The sequence below is a fragment of the Eubalaena glacialis genome, chromosome 8 (genome assembly GCF_028564815.1).
Source record: "Eubalaena glacialis isolate mEubGla1 chromosome 8, mEubGla1.1.hap2.+ XY, whole genome shotgun sequence".
NCBI classification, from domain to species: Eukaryota; Metazoa; Chordata; class Mammalia; order Artiodactyla; family Balaenidae; genus Eubalaena; species Eubalaena glacialis.
In genome coordinates, this window is record NC_083723.1 from 51,355,128 (window position 1) to 51,373,500 (window position 18,373).

Sequence of the window (18,373 nt, forward strand, 5' to 3'; positions counted from 1 at the left end):
AAAGTTTTTTTAATATTTCCTTTACCTTTTTAATGTCTGTGGGATTTGTAGTAATATTCTGTATTTCAATCTTGATATTGTGATTTGTGTCTTCTTTTTGTCAGTCTTGCTAATTTTATTTTTTTTTTGAAGAACGGACTTTCTGTTTCCTTGATTTTCTCTATTACTTTCCTATTTTCAAGTTCACTGATTTCTGCTCTTACCTTTATTGTTTCCTTATTCTGCTTGCTTTGGTTTTATTTTGCTCTTCTTTTTTCTAGTTTCTTGAGGTAGGAACTTATATTATTGATTTTAGATCCTTGCTCATTTCTAATGTAGATATTTAATGCTATAAATTTCTCTCAACACTTCTTTAGCTGCACCCAAATATTTTGGTATTTTATGGTTTTGTTTTCATTCAGTTATACGTATTTTTTTCTTTGAAACTTCTTTTACAATCCATGGATTATTTTCAAATGTATTGTTTAATTACCAAATATTTAGAGACTTTCTCAGTGTTGTTATTTGTTTCTAGTGGGATACCACTGTAGTCATAGAAAACACACTTGATGGTTTCAATTCTTCTAAATTTGTTGAGGTTTGTTTTATGGCCCAGGATATGATCTATATTGGTGAATGTTTAATGTGTATCCTACTGTTGTTGGGTACAATGTTTTATGAACGCCAATTAGATCCTGTTGGTTGACTGTGTTGGTCAGATCTTCTATAGTCTAGCTGATTTTTTGTCTAGTAAGTCTATCAATGCTGAGCAAGGATAATAAAATAATTGTGGTTTTTCTATTTCTCCCTTCAATGTTCTCAGTTTTTGCTTCATTTATTTTGAGTCTTTGTTACTTGGTGCATACATATTTAGAATCATTATGTCTTCCTAGTGGAATGATCCCTATTATCATTATGTAATGTTCCTCTTTTTTGTAGTAATTTTCCTTGTTCTGAAGTTTATATTATCAGATATTAATATAGCCATTCCCTAAAAAAAGTAATGTTTGCATGTATATCTTTTTCCATCCTGTTACTTCCCTCTACCTATGTTGTTGAATTTGAAGTTTCTTGTAGGCAGCAGATACTTGGTAGGTCATGATTTTTAAATCAACTCTGCCAATTTCTTTTTTGATTTGTATACTTTAACTATTTACATTTAAGGTAATTAATATGTGAGCAGTTAAGTCTACCATTTCAGTATCTGTTTTCTATATATGTCCTCTGTTTCTCATTCCTCTACTTCTCTTTTCTTGCCTTCCTGAGAGTTACTTGATCAAGTTTTAGGATTCCATCTTGATTTATTTATAGTGTTTTTGAATATATCTTTTTGCTTAGGTTTTGTAATGGTTGCTCTGGATATTATAATATTCATATGTGACTTATAAAACTCAACATTTTACCACTTATAATTTTTGGTTCAATCATCAAATATGATTTAGAAATCTCCTGGAGAAAGAAAAGCCCAAATTTCTGTTCTTTCTGTTGTTCCTTTTCCCTTCCTGATGCTCCAGTATTTCTTATATCACTTCCCTTCTGTTTGAAGAACTTCACTTAGCCAGTCTTTAATAGGAGGTATGCTAATGGAAGGTTCTTCTATAGTTTTCCATGATCTGAGAATGTTTTTATTTCCCCACCATTCCTGAAAAATACTTTTACCAAGTATTCAGTCGACAGTTCTTTTCTTTAAGCACTTGAAAAATATTTTGCCACTTCCTTCTGGTCTTTTGTGGTTTCAGATGAGAAATATATTGTCATTCAAATTGGTGTTCCCTAGTAGGTTATGTGTTGTGGCTCTTTAGTTGCTTTTAATTTCTTTCTTTGTCTTTAGTTTTCAGTAATTTAATTATGATTTGTTTAATCATGGATTTCTTTGAGTTTATCCTGTTTAAGGTTAGCTTAGCTTCTTGGATCTCAAGGTTTTTTGGGTTTTTTTTAATTTTTGGCTGCACTGGGTCTTCGTTGCTGCATGCGGGCTTTCTCTAGTTGTGCCGAGCAGGGGCTACTCTTCGTTTCGGTGTGCAGGCTTCTCATTGCGGTGGCTTCTCTCGTTGTGGAGCACAGGCTCTAGGCGTGCGGGCTTCAGTAATTGTGGCTCACAGGCTCTAGAGCGCAGGCTCAGTAGTTGTGGCACATGAGCTTAGCTGCTCCGCAGCACGTGGGATCTTCCCTGACCAGGGATCGAACCTGTGTCCCCTGCATTGGCAGGCACATTCTTAACCACTGCGCTACCAGGGAAGTCCCAGACCTGAAGGTTTGTCTTTCACAAATCTTGGAAATTTTCAGCGATTATTTCTTCCAATACTCCATCAGCCTTCCTTTTCTCCTTTCTTTTGGGACTCTGATGGTAACAAATATTCTCTTTTGTTATTGTCCAACAGGTGCCTGAGGCTCTTTTCATTTTCTCTGTTTGGGGGTGGGGGTGTGTGTGAATTCTATTGTTCTATCTCCAGGTATACTGATTCTTTCTTGTCATCTCCACTCAACAAGATTAAGCCCATCCATCATGACTTTTATTTCTGCTGCTATCTTTCCGTTCTCTAATTTCATTTTGTCCTTTTTTCATAACTTCTTTTTTCATTGCTGGTATTTTCTATTTTCTTTTGTTTCAGGAGAATGTGTAATTGATTAATGAAGCATTTTTATGATGACTGCTCCAAAATCCATGCCAAACAATTCTAACACATGAATTATCTCAACAGTGGTCAGTTAACTGTTTTTTTCTCATTCAAGCTGTGATTTTCTTTGTTCTTGTGTTCTTCAAGTGATTTTTTATTATACCCTGGACATTTTGTCTATTATGTTAGGAGACTCTGAGTCCTATTTAAATCTTTTATTTTAGCAAGCAGTTACCCTGTTTGGGTTTAGCATGCAATTCTTGACCTACTTTTGTGAGCTGTGGTTTCAGTAGCAGTTTTACATTCAGAGTCTTTCTGGTATTATTTTTTGTCAGCATGGTTTATCTAGAGTTGCTGGGGCTCCTGCTTCTGCTGCCTGAGGGAGTGGAAGTGGTTTCTTAAGGTCAGACCACCAGGTATCTCTTGTAGGGGCAGGATATGGTAGCTTCCCCTCCCTGTGCCCTCTAGCTGACCCAGTGTCTCTGGGTGGGGTTAGAGAGTTGAATGCAGAGATCAAAAGAGGCTTCCTGGAGTAGGAAGCTTGCTGGGACTAAGTCCCTTCCTGTTCTACACTCTTGCACTGGTGCCTCTGGGTTAGGGAAGAGAGCCTCAGGCTCACAGGAGCTTCCTAAACTGGGCCACATTTCTTTTTTAATATGGTTGACAACCAGATAATTTAAGAAATTTGTTTGAAACCATACCAAAAGCTTATGGCAGAGTAAACTTAGGTTTCCAGCAATAAGCCTAGGGCTCCATTTATTAAATAAATAGTTTCTGAAGCAATGCACAATTACTTATTAAGAGATTAACTTCCTGCTTTTTCCCGTAACTTAACTAGAACAAACATGAATATATTTTAAAACAGTTTTTCAACAAATACTGATATGAAGCATCTGCCACCTGACTTGCTTAATATCCTAGTAAACAGGAAAATCAATTAACACAAAAGCTTTTGCCAAATATTTCAACAGACTAACGCAGAGATACAATTTAGCCACCAAGAACACCACTTAAACACTGTGTTAGTCTCAGCAACAAATAACAGAGTTCTCAGAACTTCAATTTCTTCCTCCATTAAATGAGATAATATCTCTACTTCAGAAAAATATTTCATGCTTTTGAGGAAGAAGAAAAGATAATATGATACAGTGAGGGGAAAAATATTCTGTAATATTCTACAACCTCCTTCTTCATATATAGAAAATATTACAGTTAAATACTGCAAAAGGCATAACATTTGCTAATTCTGGGGGAGATTAAAATATGTTGTTATTTTATTCTCTGAAATTCCCTGGGATTTTTTACCCTAAAAAGCGGGATCTGGATGACAAGGTCCTATTGTATAACACAGGAAACTATATTCAATATCCTGTGATAAACCATAATGGAAAATATGAAAAAGAATGTATATATATGTATAACTGAATCACTTTGCTGTACAGCAGAAATTAACACATTGTAAATTAACTGTACTTCAATAAAATAAGTTTTTTAAAAAAGAAAAATATGTATTTGCCTGACACAGTAGATACTAACAAAATGGCAGTTATTGTTTACAATAACAGAACAATATCCACCCTACAGGGTTAAGTTTTTTAAATTTCTTAATACTTACAGCCTGATTTATTTTGTGTTAGGCTTGGCTTTGGCTGGCCCTCCGTTATTTTATGACCTTTTGCCACATGAATGTGTAGTGCTTTCTCCAATTTTTCTTTTTCTCTAAGAAATTACATACTGGGCCAATCTCTCCACTGCCATCCACTCTTACATGAAATCAGTTTAAAATGAACACCACACCCAGTCTTGAAAGAGAAAGGCCTGTGTGCGGAGGTAGGGAGGGCCATTTGTACTGCTTTGCCTTTGTGACTGGGAGAAAGAACTGTAGACTTTGGATTTACATGCATATGGGACTAGAAGATACCTCTTTTTAAAAAACTGTTTTCACACCAAGGGATTTAAGTATGTATAAACACAGTCATTTATAATGCTGACAAAACTGTTCAATTTCCAAATTTAAAAAAATCTATAAAAACATTCAAATCAATAATGGTTATTGAATGGGACCTATGTGTTGTTCACTGAACTTGAAGCTCTTCCTGAATCTCTCTACTTATGAATATGGAACTGCCTACCAGGGAACACAGCTCGCCAAAAGCTGAGCATGCCTTTTACATGAAGGCAGAGGATGAGATGGGAGAGCTACTTCCTTCTTTCTCATCCCTTCCCCAAATAACTGCAGGGCAAGGACAGCACAGAGTCCTGGTAGGTATAGGACTCAGGGAGACTGCACCTGCTTATTCCCACTGATTGTGAAGAGAAGGTTAGAAACCAAGTATCAAATATAGAGTCAGGGTCATCATGTGACCAAAACAGCCTTCCGCTGCATGGAGTTATGGGGTGTTTCGGGAGTGGAGACAGTTTAAAATCTGGATTCACAGGCTTCACCTACCTTTGCCCAGATAGCAGCTGACAGACCAAGAACAGGACTGAGGGCTAAAATCACAAGGGTTAACTTCCAACCTTGTGTAAATCCTACTATAAAACCAGTGAAGAATGTTGCCATTGACTGAAAGAATATTCCAATTTTGTCACCAATTCCTTCATTAATTTTGGAGACGTCACTAAAAGAAGAGACAGTGTTAGAAATAAACATCAGAATTGTGAACACAGAACTTTTCTCCTGAATCTAGCTGGTTTTTTTGTTTGTTTCAATGTGGGGTAAATTAGTTTACATCTAGGATCTTGCACAGTAATGTCCCCAGCAAGCATCAGGTTGCTGCTCTAATGCACACTCCCAGAGGATTTTCTTGAGTCTGGCAAGTCCAACCCCTCATTCACCGCTAGTCACGCAGGTCCCCTCATACCCTGCCAGGGTTCTGGGAATGAAAAGATGAGTGAGACACGATTGCGGCTCAGAAGGAATTACGTTTCATAATTACTCCTGAGTGATGCAGTAACGTCTCCTAACAGATCTGATGACTTCTCTTTCATTTTTTAAGAATAAGAAGCACATCGGAGTTCGACATAAACCCAGGTACTTACTCTGTGAGCCGGGTGTTAAGCTCCCCAATGTCATGCACATCAAACCAGCCTATCTCCTGCCGCATGATAGCATGAAAGAACTGTTTTCTAATTTTGTATACTTGTCTTCCTGCTGCCAGGCACCAGAATGAAACCTGGATGTAAGCGGCGACAAGCACGCCAGCACCGATTCCACTGTAATAATAGGCGTACCTGAAAAACGACAAGAAAACTGCACATGCTCTGCTTTTTCATCAATGCACCTTTCCACAACAGACCACTCATCCTGGCTTTTTTGGTTATCTGGCTATCTTGACCTCCTTCACAAGCAGAGTTGATGGTCGGCATCCAACTACGGCTGCCCTGTTACAGTGAAATGGTTAAGAGTGTGGTTTCTGTTCTGGCTCAAAGCCCCGCTCTTCACTTAACTGCTGTGTAGCCTTGCTTAACCTATCTAAGCCTCAGTTTTCTGATTGGTAAAATGGAGATAAGAACTATAACACAGTGGGACTTCCCTGGCGGTCCAGCGGTTAAGACTCCACGCTTCCACTGCAGGGGGCGCGGGTTCGATCCCTGGCTGGGGAACTAAGATCCCGCATGCCGCAAGGCACGGCCATTAAAAAAAAAAAAAAACTGTTACACAGTAATGTATGAATACACTTGGGCCCATGCCCAGCACATAGTTAGCACCCAGAGAATGCCGGTTATTGTGAAAGACTTGTGTGGTGCCTTCAATCATCACAGCATCAGGTAACCTACCACTGTCATCCTGCGTACTTGGATTACCCCCATATCAGCTGATGAGCACTTGGGGTGGTTTCTGCACATTGGAGAATGGAAAGAAGTGACAGAATTTGCCAGAAAGTGGAACCAAGAGATGGAAATGGTCTCCTGATCTTTTGGGTTATTAATCTGGCAGAGCTTAGATGCCACGAGACAATTGAAAATGAAAAGTATTTTTATATCATCTGCCCAACTGGCCATCATAAGTTATCCTGAAATGCTTAATGAATCAAGTAGCAGTCCTTCCAGTTTAAATTATAAAAATAAAGAACTTGAGCATCTTCTAAACCCAGACCCTTGACCATCTAGAAATGCTAAATTTGTGTTTCCTCATCTGAGTCTTCATGCTGAAAAAAGCAAGCAACTCATGGGCTTCACTAAGCACTTACATTTTAGGTAAAGACAAACATGCTAAAATGAAATACAGGATTCCAAAATTCCCATTTTTAAAAGTTCACTACTTGCCACCCTCAAAGAAAAATGCTTGTATAAACCATGCAGAAGCTATAAAAATGGCAGTGTGAAAAAGAAACGAAATTGAGTTATTTGTAGTGAGGTGGATGGACCTAGAGTCTGTCATACAGAGTGAAGCAAGTCAGAAAGAGAAAAACAAATACCGTATGCTAACACATATATATGGAATCTAAGGAAAAAAAAAAAGAAAAAAAGGTCATGAAGAACCTAGGGGCAAGATGGGAATAAAGACACAGACCTGCTAGAGAATGGACTTGAGGATATGGGGAGGGGGAAGGGTAAGCTGGGACAAAGTGAGAGAGTGGCATGGACATATATACACTACCAAACGTAAAACAGATAGCTAGTGGGAAGCAGCCGCATAGCACAGGGAGATCAACTCTGTGCTTTGTGACCACCTAGAGGGGTGGCATAGGGAGGGTGGGAGGGAGGGAGATGAAAGAGGGAAGAGATATGGCAACATATGTATATGATTCACTTTGTTATAAAGCAGAAACTAACACACCATTGTAAAGCAATTATACTCCAATAAAGATGTTAAAAAAAAAAAAAAAATGGCAGTGTGATAACCAGATAGTTGCTGATGTCAATGTTTGCAGCTTGGTGTAAACATATCTTCCCCAAGCTATACCTGGTAATTTACAATGTATTTATCAGGGAAGATGTAACTAGAATACTAAATTTTAGTTAATAGATAACAATATTTAATTATTATCCAAGTGTTAATGATATAGCAAGAGACAGTTAAAAAGAAACCTCATTTAAGAAGTAGAATGCGTGCTTTGAGAATGAATTAATGTATTGTAGGCCGTCAGTCTATGTTTACTCAAAACACACCTGTGTTTAAGCATTTATAAGATGATTACAAGACATTCTGTTTTTCATCAATATTTTAAAAATGCCTCTCTATAGGAATATTTGGAGGTAATTCTCATCTTTCAAAATATGGTCAAATATCTCCATTTTCCTCAAATCTACAGAACCATTTATAGGACAATGTGGAATCATTATCTTCTGAATCACCAACTAACACGTTTGGACATGTTTTATAAGCTGTTCTGAGAGCAAACTTCAAGATAAGTAAATCATTAATGAAAGCTTCCCCAAGGTGAGTTAAGGTTAAAAGGACTATATTTATTCTGGGATGCCTTGTTTCATTGTTTAGAATTAGACGCTGTGTTAAAAAAAAAAATCCTGTTGACTCATCTCATTATGTCATGACTAAAAATATCCAGGAATCAAACTAATAGGTACAAAGCCATTGCAAATAATGTGATTCTTAATTTAACTGCATTTTAAATAAGGCCACTTTGAACTCCTCTAATTTCCCTATACATGATATTCTATATTTACCAATGCATACATCAGTCTAATCCAGGCTGAACCTTAACTTTAGCACATCTTACACAGCAAATTATTTTCTTCAAAAAAAATATCCTACATTGTATCCTCCTAGAAACAATGATGTTGCTCTCCTCAAAACTTTGAATCTTTATCATAATAATGCAAAATTTTAAACATTGCTACAATTGGATTGAGACTGAAATGCTTAGCAATAGTAAGGAAAACATCTACTTACGTGGTCATTTCCTCCTCCAGCTTTTTGCCAAAATACGTACTGTCCATAAAATCTAGATCACCACAAAGCATATACCGTTATGTCTCTTTGTTTTCCATTAAAAATAAGCATATAAAAATGAATCAAACTTGTGTCACTTAACAATTTACACAAAAATAGGTCAAACTGATTTAATTTCAATTATGTGTAAGCACCACGGCATCCATTCAAATCTTTTACTACCAGCTGTATGCAACCACACACACACTAAATTCAATGAAGCTTATTTGCAAGGAGAAAGCCACACTGATTAAGGAGGAGTCTGTCAGTAGAAATACTAGTGTCCCTGGATTAAAACATTTTATGAAATATCACTGCAAGATGACATAGAGAAAAATCTTTTCTAGGCGCTTTGTCCTGATAAATATCAGTGCAGACTTGACACTAAAGCACTTAGTATTTCAAATCGAACACTGCATTTCTCCAGTTTTTATTTTTATTTTAAAAATATAAAATACAGGGACTTCCCCAGTGGTGCAGCGGTTAAGACTCTGAGCTCCCAACGCAGGGGGCCCGGGTTCGATCCCTGGTCAGGGAACTAGATCCCACATGCATGCCGCAACTAAGAGTTCACATGCCACAACTAAGGAGCCTGTGAGCCACAACTAAGGAGCCGGCGAGCCACAACAAAGGAGCCCGCTGGCCGCAACTAAGGAGCCGGTGAACCGCAACTAAGGAGCCCATGAGCCGCAACTAAGGAGCCCACCCGCCACAACTAAGGAGCCCACCTGCCGCAACTAAGGAGCCAGGGAGCCGCAACTAAATAACTAAATAAATATAAATAAAAGAATTGCTAAAATATATATATATATATAAAATACAAAGAAAAATGTCATAAATACCAGTCAGCTTATCATGCAGTATTAGCAAACGTTAACGTTTTGGGACAAGGTACATTAAAACTTTAACACCCCCGCCTAAATATACACACACACACACACACACACACACACACACACACACACACACGCACTAGCCACTGTTCATTATTCTGGGGTGAATTTTTTTCAGATTTTCTTTTCTGTATGCAAGTATACACATACACATATACACATACATGCTTAAACACAGTCCACACTCTGGCCGATTTTCCACGTCAGTATGTGTGTATATGTGTGTACCTTTATTTTTTCTAAGTTGCATCTATTTCAGTTGCTTCCAATATCTTACTTTTACAAGCAATGCTGCATTAAACCTGTACCTATATATTAAATACGGTGAATATTTTTGCAGGATAAGTTGTCATAATCAAGACGGCTGGATCAATAGGGAGGCACACTATAAATCTTGTAGTCATTTCAACAGTTACAGTATAACGTGAGAGAGCCTGGGTCAGATGAGTGTGATTTTGACAGGTGTGGGAAAGAGGAAGAAAAGTTTTTCTGGCAAAGGGAACGACATAGACAAAAGTTCAGTGCATGTCTGAAGAATGAATAAGCCACTTTGGCGGGGGCGGAGGTGGGTGTGTTGTGTGGACGGAAGCAGGTGGATATATGGTTGAAAGATAATCTAGGCTCCACAGGTACAGTGTATAAAAACTAGTAGGCATTCCGTGGTTTTGAGAAGGAAAGGACAAGAGTAGAGGTTTGGTCTAGGATGACTTAGTTACCAGAAATGTGTAAGTTTAACTGGAACGGGGGAGACTGACAGATGGAGCTACTGCAATTATGCAAGGAAAGAGGGTGGAAATGCGAACAGGAAAGAAGGAAAGTACCCATAAGATTTAGAGTGAGAAGTTACAGGCTCTAGCAACCGATGGAACAGAAGTAGCTAGAGTAACAATAAAAAACAACCAAGACCTCCAGTTTAAGCATCGGGAGAATGGTGATGTCGTGGTGGGAAATAAGAAGTCAGCAAAAAGAGGAGATCTGGGCAGACGTGAGCAGATTATTAGTTCAGTTCTGAAGATCTTTATTCTGTGGCACCTGGGACATTCTACTGAAGATGTCCAGTAAGTATTCAAACTGTGGCCCTCCAGTTCTAGACAGAGTTAGGTCTTAAGATGTAGGAGTCTCACCTCTTAGAGGTCATAGCTAAATTCAAGAAAGAAAAAAGCCATCTCTTCTCATCTGTGAGGACACGATGGCAGGTAGGGAGGAAATGACAAACAAGCACAGGACCCCACGGCAGATTACATTTAGGAGTAATAGAGAAAGTAGGAAGTCATACAGAGATGCAGAGATGTAGCAAAACATGCAGGAGAGAAACTCGACAGCTTTCACCTTATGTCAACTGGAATAAGTGTACAGATTAATTTCTAATCAGTTATGAGATTGCTTCTGCTCCATATTTTCAAAGATAAAACAGGATATTAAATATTGATAGCTAGTTGAGGATTTTTCTCCAAATCAGTCTCAGAAGATCTCTCATCGCAGATGATCTAGGCAGGAAATGTCCATAGTGTGCATCACAACCAAATCAAGACAAATTTTCAAATCTAACTAAATATCTGTTTTCTACTCATTGCTACTACCAGTTTTCTCAATTCTAGAGATAAGGGACCAACAGAATTTGCACAAACATTCTTTGGCAATGGTGGCTTCTAGGTCTACTATCACATTTATTCAGCTCAGAAAGTAAAAATTATGTTCAAGGTCAAAACTGAGTCCTTTATGTTTATGTGTACAATATTCTCTCTCTCTCTCTCTCCGTGTGTGTGTGTGTATGTGTGTGTGTGTATATATATACATATATATATATATATATATAATTTCAGGGGGGCTTCCCTGGTGGCGCAGTGGTTGAGAATCTGCCTGCCAATGCAGGGGACATGGGTTCGAGCCCTGGTCTGGGAAGATCCCACATGCTGCGGAGCGACTAGGCCCGTGAGCCACAACTACTGAGCCTGCGCGTCTGGAGCCTGTGCTCCGCAACAAGAGAGGCCGCGATAGTGAGAGGCCCGCGCACCACGATGAAGAGTGGCCCCCGCTCGCCACAGCTGGAGAAAGCCCTCGCGCAGAAACGAAGACCCAACACAGCCAAAAATAAAATATAAAAATAAATAAATAAATATAATTTCAGTCATCAGAAACCAACTCTTGCACCAAGTACCTTTTATTTGTGCTTCGGTGGTGTCAAAGTGCACCAGTAAATTTAAAATTGGAGCATTCAAGTCCTCTGACAGAGATGATCTCTACTCACCAAAGAATGAAATAAAGATATGTTCTTTAGACTCCTTCCAATCAACTTTTCTTTTCCTCCAATCAACTTTTATTAATTAAGAGCTCTCTGGCCCAGAGATTTTTCTTTCCTCTATGAGTCTCTCGTAAAATTCTTATCCTGAGGCATTTTTTTTCAGAAAACCAAAACTTTTAGGCCGAAATGACTTTAGAGATCATATAATCCAATAACTTTTTACCTGTATGGATCTCAAAGGGCTACTGCCCAGACCAACCGTTATACAGAAGAATACTGGAAAAGTATCCAAAAATTATTATTATTTTTCAGTGAGAAAATCCAGAAACTCTCTGGGCTGTATAACAATATCAGCCAAATAATCAGTAGAGAAAAGCCAAATTTTTTTTAATCCTAAAACCAAATCTTTTTTTTTTAAATTGAAGTATAGTTGATTTACAATGTTGTTATATATATTCATATATATGTTCATATATATATATATATAAAACTCTACTCAATATTGAGTAGAATTCCCTGTGCTATACAGTAGGTCCTTGTTGGTTATCTATTTTACATACAGTAGTGCGTGTATGTTAATCCCAACCTCCTAATTTATCCCCACTCCCCCAACAAGAAAAGGCAAACATTTCAGTGTAGCTTTTATTTTAATGAAATACTTGCTTAGACTCTTGACCACTTTCTCCTCTTCTGGCTTCCAGAACCTCATTCTCCTGGTTCTCCCACCACTCTGATCCCTCTCTCTTGGTCTCATTCACCGGTTCCTCATGCTCTCCCGCCTCTCTCCATGCTGGTGTTTCCCAGAATTTTATGCTCACTCCCAGGATGACCTCGACCACTTCTGCAGCTTCAGTGACTCCTGCATCTGTCCTAAAGCCACTAAAATGCTCTGCGTCCTCATGGCTAGCTCTCTGGTTCAGGTCTCTGTCATCTCTTACCTCTGCTCTAACAAGAGCTTCCTAACTGGTCTTTCTACTCCAATCAGATCTTTATATTGCCACCAGATTTTATCTTTGGGAACAAGAATATAATTATATTGCTTCTGTTAATAACCTTCAATGACAGTCCACTGCATGAAGGATAAAGTCCAAGATCCATCACATGCCCTATTGGTCCCTTTGCAATCTTACCACAATAAGTCACACAATGACTTTCCAGATGATTTTTAACCCCACACCTTTCTCCTCATCCCAGTAGGCAGGGCACTGCGCAGTCACCATCTCGGGGTCGGGGTCGGGGAAGCTGCAGCATAAAAGAAAACAGTGCCCAAGTCTCTGCTTGACTGTTGTGTTCCTGAAGCCTTTGCCCTTGGGGACTAGAGAGGAAACTGGGCACGACAAAATATTTTGCTTAAATTTCATGAGACTAAGCTCCGCCCTTTCAGACTAAAAACTACTTTCCACATACTAAGACGAGATGCAGTAGAGAAGTGATGACAGCTTTCCTCCTCCAAGCCTTTATTCGTTCTCCTCTCTCTACCCCTTTACCACGATCTTGCTCCTGGAAAAGACCTCTCCTCCATGAACGAGCTCAATATGAACTCCTCCCAAGTGGCTTACCCCCAAATAGGGTGACTGACAGGATTCCAGAGTAACTGACACACGATTCAATTTACTAAATCAACACTAGAATAGACATATCATGGTTTATGTCCATCTCCTCCTTCCATCCCCATTGGTGTGAGCTCCTAGAGAACAGGAGGGTACATTTATCTTTGTACCCTCGGTGCACACCCTGCTCTATCTGCTGTACGCAAGCTTGTCCCAAAGATGTACAAGGGTTTCACAGAGCTACCACACACACAGACCATTTATCAAAATACTCCAACCAACCATTCTCTTATTTTGTATATGTATCTCACATGTTGTAGAATTAAACAGAAATACAGCAGACCACTACCTTACTACCTGGGGTAAGGAAAGCCTTTTCTAAAATCAAGTAAGGGACTTCCCTGGTGGTCCAGTGGGTAAGACTCCACGCTCCCAATGCAAGGGGCCCAGGTTCGATCCCTGGTAGGGGAACTAGATCCCTCATGCATGCCACAACTGAGAGTTCACATGCCACAATTAAGAAGTCTGCATGCTGCAACTAAAAGATCCCGCATGCCGCAAACTTCCTGTTTTACCTGGCAAGCATCCATGACAGATGTAATTTACAGCCAGGGACTCCCTGTTTAAAGACGTTAGTAAACCACTGCTTTCAATGGTCTGCAAGGTCCGTTCTAGCTCAAGAATGCTAGGATTCCAGTTTTCCCAGTCTTGTGCAGGAAACTCCATCAAACACAAGCAAGAGGATTAGGACTGACATATATACACGACCATATGTAAAATAGGTAGCTAGCAGGAACATGCTATAAAGCACAGGAAACTCAGCTCCGTGCTCTGTGACGACCTAGGTGGGTGGGATGGGGGAGAGGGTGGGAGGGAGGTCCAAGAGAGAGGGGGTATATGTATACATATAGCTGATTCACTTCATTGTACAGCAGAAACTAACACAACATTGTAAAGCAATTTTACTCCAATTAAAAAAAAAAAACAGGGCTTCCTTGGTGGCGCAGTGGTTGAGAATCCGCCTGCCAATTCAGGGGACACGGGTTCCAGCCCTGGTCCGGGAAGATCCCACATGCCGCGAGCAACTAGGCCCGTGCGCCACAACTACTGAGCCCACGTGCCACAACTGCTGAAGCCCGTGTGCCTAGAGCCCGTGCTCCGCAACAAGAGAAGCCACCGCAATGAGAAGCCCGTGCACCGCAATGAAGAGTAGCCCCCGCTCGCCGCAACTAGAGAAAGCCTGTGTGCAGCAACGAAGACCCAATGCAGCCAAAAATAAATAAATTAAATAAATTAATTTAAAAAAAAAACAAACAAACAAGCAAGAGGAATTTGGACCTTCTGCCTAGATCAATCCCTCTGGCACTTGCCTGCCACTCAGTGTGGCTGAGCTGACTGCAGGTGACAGAGGTGACTCTGGGAGCCACAGTCACCTCACGTGTGCTGCTTTCACACTGGCCTGAAGAGCTGTGCCTTGGGGCTGACCTGCCTGATATACCAATACGTAAGCCTACAGGATGGCACCTTAGGGAGAGAAAAGACCAAGTGAAAAGTACTAGCGTTTGCTTCAATTTTAGGCAGAGCTTGAAACCACAAGTAGAGTGGGAAAAATACCAGAATAAAAGGCAGGATTCCTGACCCAGGAACTCAGCTCTGTCCACTAACAAGCAATTCCATTCTGGTCACTTTGTCTCAACTTCCTGAGCATTGGTTTCTACATCTATCAAATTATGGGTTTGGGCCAGATAATTTTCTAGGCTCTTTTTCACCTACAAAATTCTGCGATTCCGTCTTTCGTTTATTCATCCCACTTCTTAAGCACCTATAATGGGTCAGGTGTTGTCTATCTTCATTTTTTTTGCTGACTTTTATAATATATTGTAGAGATTACATTCTAACTAATCTACTTTTTGGCTCGAAGAAACATTTCCCCAATAGTAACCAAAAAAAAAAAAAAAAAAAAAAATCTGACCATACTACACTACAACTACTATTCTAGAAAAACTAGTCATATTTTAAGTTTTAACTCAAACTTAAAAATAAACTACCACACTGGGACTTCCCTGATGGTTAAGACTCCACGCTCCCAATGCAGGGGGCCCGGGTTCAATCCCTGGTCAGGGAACTAGATTCCACATGCATGCCGCAACTAAGAGCCTGCATGTCACAACTAAAAGATCCTGCACACCACAACTAAAGATCCCACATGCGGCAACTAAAGATCCCGCACGCAGCAACTAAAGATCCCACGTGCCATAACTAAGACCTGGTGCAGCCAAATAAATAAATAAATAATTTAAAAAATAATGAAATAAATAAATAAATAAACTGCCACACTAAACAATATACTTCTAAATATTCTGTCATTATTTGGTACTCAATTTTCCAGAAATTCATCTCTCAGAATTTTTCCCATGAAATGGTTAGCAGCAGAGGAAAGCCTTGAGCAAATGAAAAGAAAACATCCATCACAGAAATTTTTATGAAGTACTTAGAACTGAAGTATTAGCTAACATTCTAGTCTGGAGAATACTCATAATGCTAGCCTTGAGGACACAGATGGCAATGTTTTCTGTTTACAACACCAAAGTCTTGAAACACACATTCAAGATCTGCATGTGATATATATGCTCATAGTTTAAGCAGCAAGATACAGATATTATTTTGAGAACTGGCATTTTACAAATAGTTTCCATGTTCCTCATGTGAGTTTTAGAGAAGTGAGAGTAGAAATGGTAAATGATAAATATAAGTTATAAATATAATATAAATATATTTCCACATTTCCCCTTTTTCTCTGAATTATTAACTTGTACTAGAATTTGAGTATCTCATTTGCTCCACTCCTCAGCCCACAATCTGGTAGGAGACTAAACAGAACCAAGCATGATACAGTTATGGAGAAAGAGGGAAGCCATTCATGTGGATGTACCATCAACTGAACCATTAGAGACAATAAATAATGAAGAGTTTATTTGAAGAGTACTTCTGGGTGTTACCCACAATGAGACATGGCAGATCTCCCCCACGTACTTTCATTTCTCGATTAACACATAATCCTCACTGTCTTCCTTTCTGGGTGTCCCTCTGTCTCCTTCAGTGCATGGACTTGGGACCGGTCTGCATGGGTTCAAATACTGACTAATTACTAACTCTATGACCTCAGGCAACTTAAATACACTCAACCCTCTGGGCCCTGGTTTCCTCATCTGTAATGTATAGATAATAATAGTATCAACCTCATGTCCATGAAAGAAATAAAGGAGTTAATATATGTAAAGCACTAAGAACAGTGCCCAGCACATATTAAATGCTCAATAAAAATTGGCTTTAGTTACTGCTAAAAATTGAGTCTTCCTCAAGGCTTAGAACTCCCCATTCCTTTTACTTTTCTCCATATCCTATCCCAGGAGATTTATCATTCCTTCAACTCAAATGTTGTCAAATCTCTAGTCCAATTCTTTATGCCAAGATTCAGTCTCATTTCTTAAACTGCCTGGATATCATTTACACTTGTACCCAACTTGTCACCTTTAACACAACGTGTCTAAAATCACAAGCACCTTTATCCAGGCTCATTTGCAGGTAGTGAATAGTCTCATGAGGAATATGAGAATTCACAGAAAACTACAGAATTGCAGCAGTGGTTAAGTTCTGTTCACACAGGTGACTTCGCGAGGCCCAAGTCACCAAGAGATTTTAAGGCAAAGGCAAAACCTAACAGGATGGAGATATAAGGGAGTAGGATATCAGGAAATCAGATCCACAACAAAAAGAACAGGACGAAGGCCGCTGTCTGATAATCAGAGAAAGGCATTGGGAGAAGAGAAAGCCTTTGAGGGGTCTATTAGAGCAGCATAAAAGGATCTGCTTGCTCAAAAAGTTTTTCTAACTGTCTAGTTAAATCCTATGTTTAGTGTAAAACTCTCAGGCTTTCAAGAGCCTTAGCAAATCTAAGACTCCTGAAGCAAGGAATACTTCCTGTCCAACAAGGAGGCTCTGGTACCTAGCCTATCCCCACAGAGAGGTCATGAGGTTCTACCCAGGGAAGGGCAAGAAGAAAGGTCTGAGAGTGTCTTGGGCCCCAGTAGGCTGGCCTTCCCACCAGAAACATCAGAGAGCTCATTTGCCCTTGTCTGCAGGACCAGCATCAAAACCTTTGCTATCTACTCCCCTCATCTACGCAGCTTTCAGGACATTTGGAAGTCTGAATCTACAAACAAACAGGTTTACGACAAGATACCGAGTGTTCTAGAGTAAAAATTACAACAGAGATAGCATGGAGCCTTGAAAAGACACAGAAGGATATACAGGGGAGTGGCAATCAGGAATGGTGGTGAGAGAAGGGTATTAACTGTATTTTTTTATTTAATATTTGTTTTTAAATGGTTTCACTTGTCACATAGAACACGTCTATTTTGTGCATGAGAGAGGTACCATCTGACCAAACTTGGTTATCACCTCCTCTTGGAAGCCTGCCATGATTCCTAGATGGAGCCAGACACCCATCCTCTCCTTCCCAAGTAGTTTGTGTATCTCTGTATCATAGCACTAATCATATCCAACTGCATTTGTTGGCTCCCTTGTCCATTCCGCCCATTATGCTAAATTTCTTGGGGGTTGGGAATGAATACTTAGGACACATACTATGGCTGGCTCACAGAATGCTTTAATACATATTCACTGGTGGACTGATCGAATATAATAACCCCCTACTCAATACCCTGCCTCAGAGATTGGCAACCCTTTCCTGTAAAGGATCAGATAATATTTTAGGCTTTGTGGACCATATGGTCTCTGTCACAACAACTCTACTGCACCACTGTGTTGTGAAAATAGCCACAGATAATACTCAAATGAATGGGCATGGCTGTGTTCCGTTAAAACTTTATGTATAGATACTGAAATTTCAACTTCATATCATTTTTATGTGTCACAAAAATATTCTTCTTTCAATTTTTCCCAGTGATTTAAAAATGTAAAAATCATTCTAAGCTCACAAGTGGCATAAAAAGAGGCAAGAGGCCAGATATGGCCCACAGGCCATAGTTTGAGGACTTTGTCTTCCCTGATAGGCCTGCCTAGCAGTCCACAGTTACTAAGGAAATGCTGCTGAAAGGGATCATTATTCACATCTATAACAGGTACTGAGTGATCTTCAGTATGCCTTTCAACAAATATAAAAACTGCGGTAG

The 18,373-nt window shown here is 39.5% G+C and overlaps 1 protein-coding gene across 2 annotated transcripts in view; it reads right to left on the reverse strand.

The window, feature by feature from the left end:
• The window catches only part of ABCB1 (ATP binding cassette subfamily B member 1), a 105,604-nt gene that overhangs the window by 65,834 nt on the left and 21,397 nt on the right, over window positions 1-18,373 (reverse strand). For both annotated transcript variants that reach the window (XM_061198499.1, XM_061198500.1), the window contains exons 5-7: window positions 8,455-8,506; window positions 5,640-5,831; window positions 5,047-5,218 (exon numbers count right to left, since the gene is read on the reverse strand). In XM_061198499.1, coding sequence (XP_061054482.1) covers window positions 5,047-5,218; window positions 5,640-5,831; window positions 8,455-8,506 — 416 coding nt within the window. The remainder of the gene's footprint in view (window positions 1-5,046; window positions 5,219-5,639; window positions 5,832-8,454; window positions 8,507-18,373) is intronic.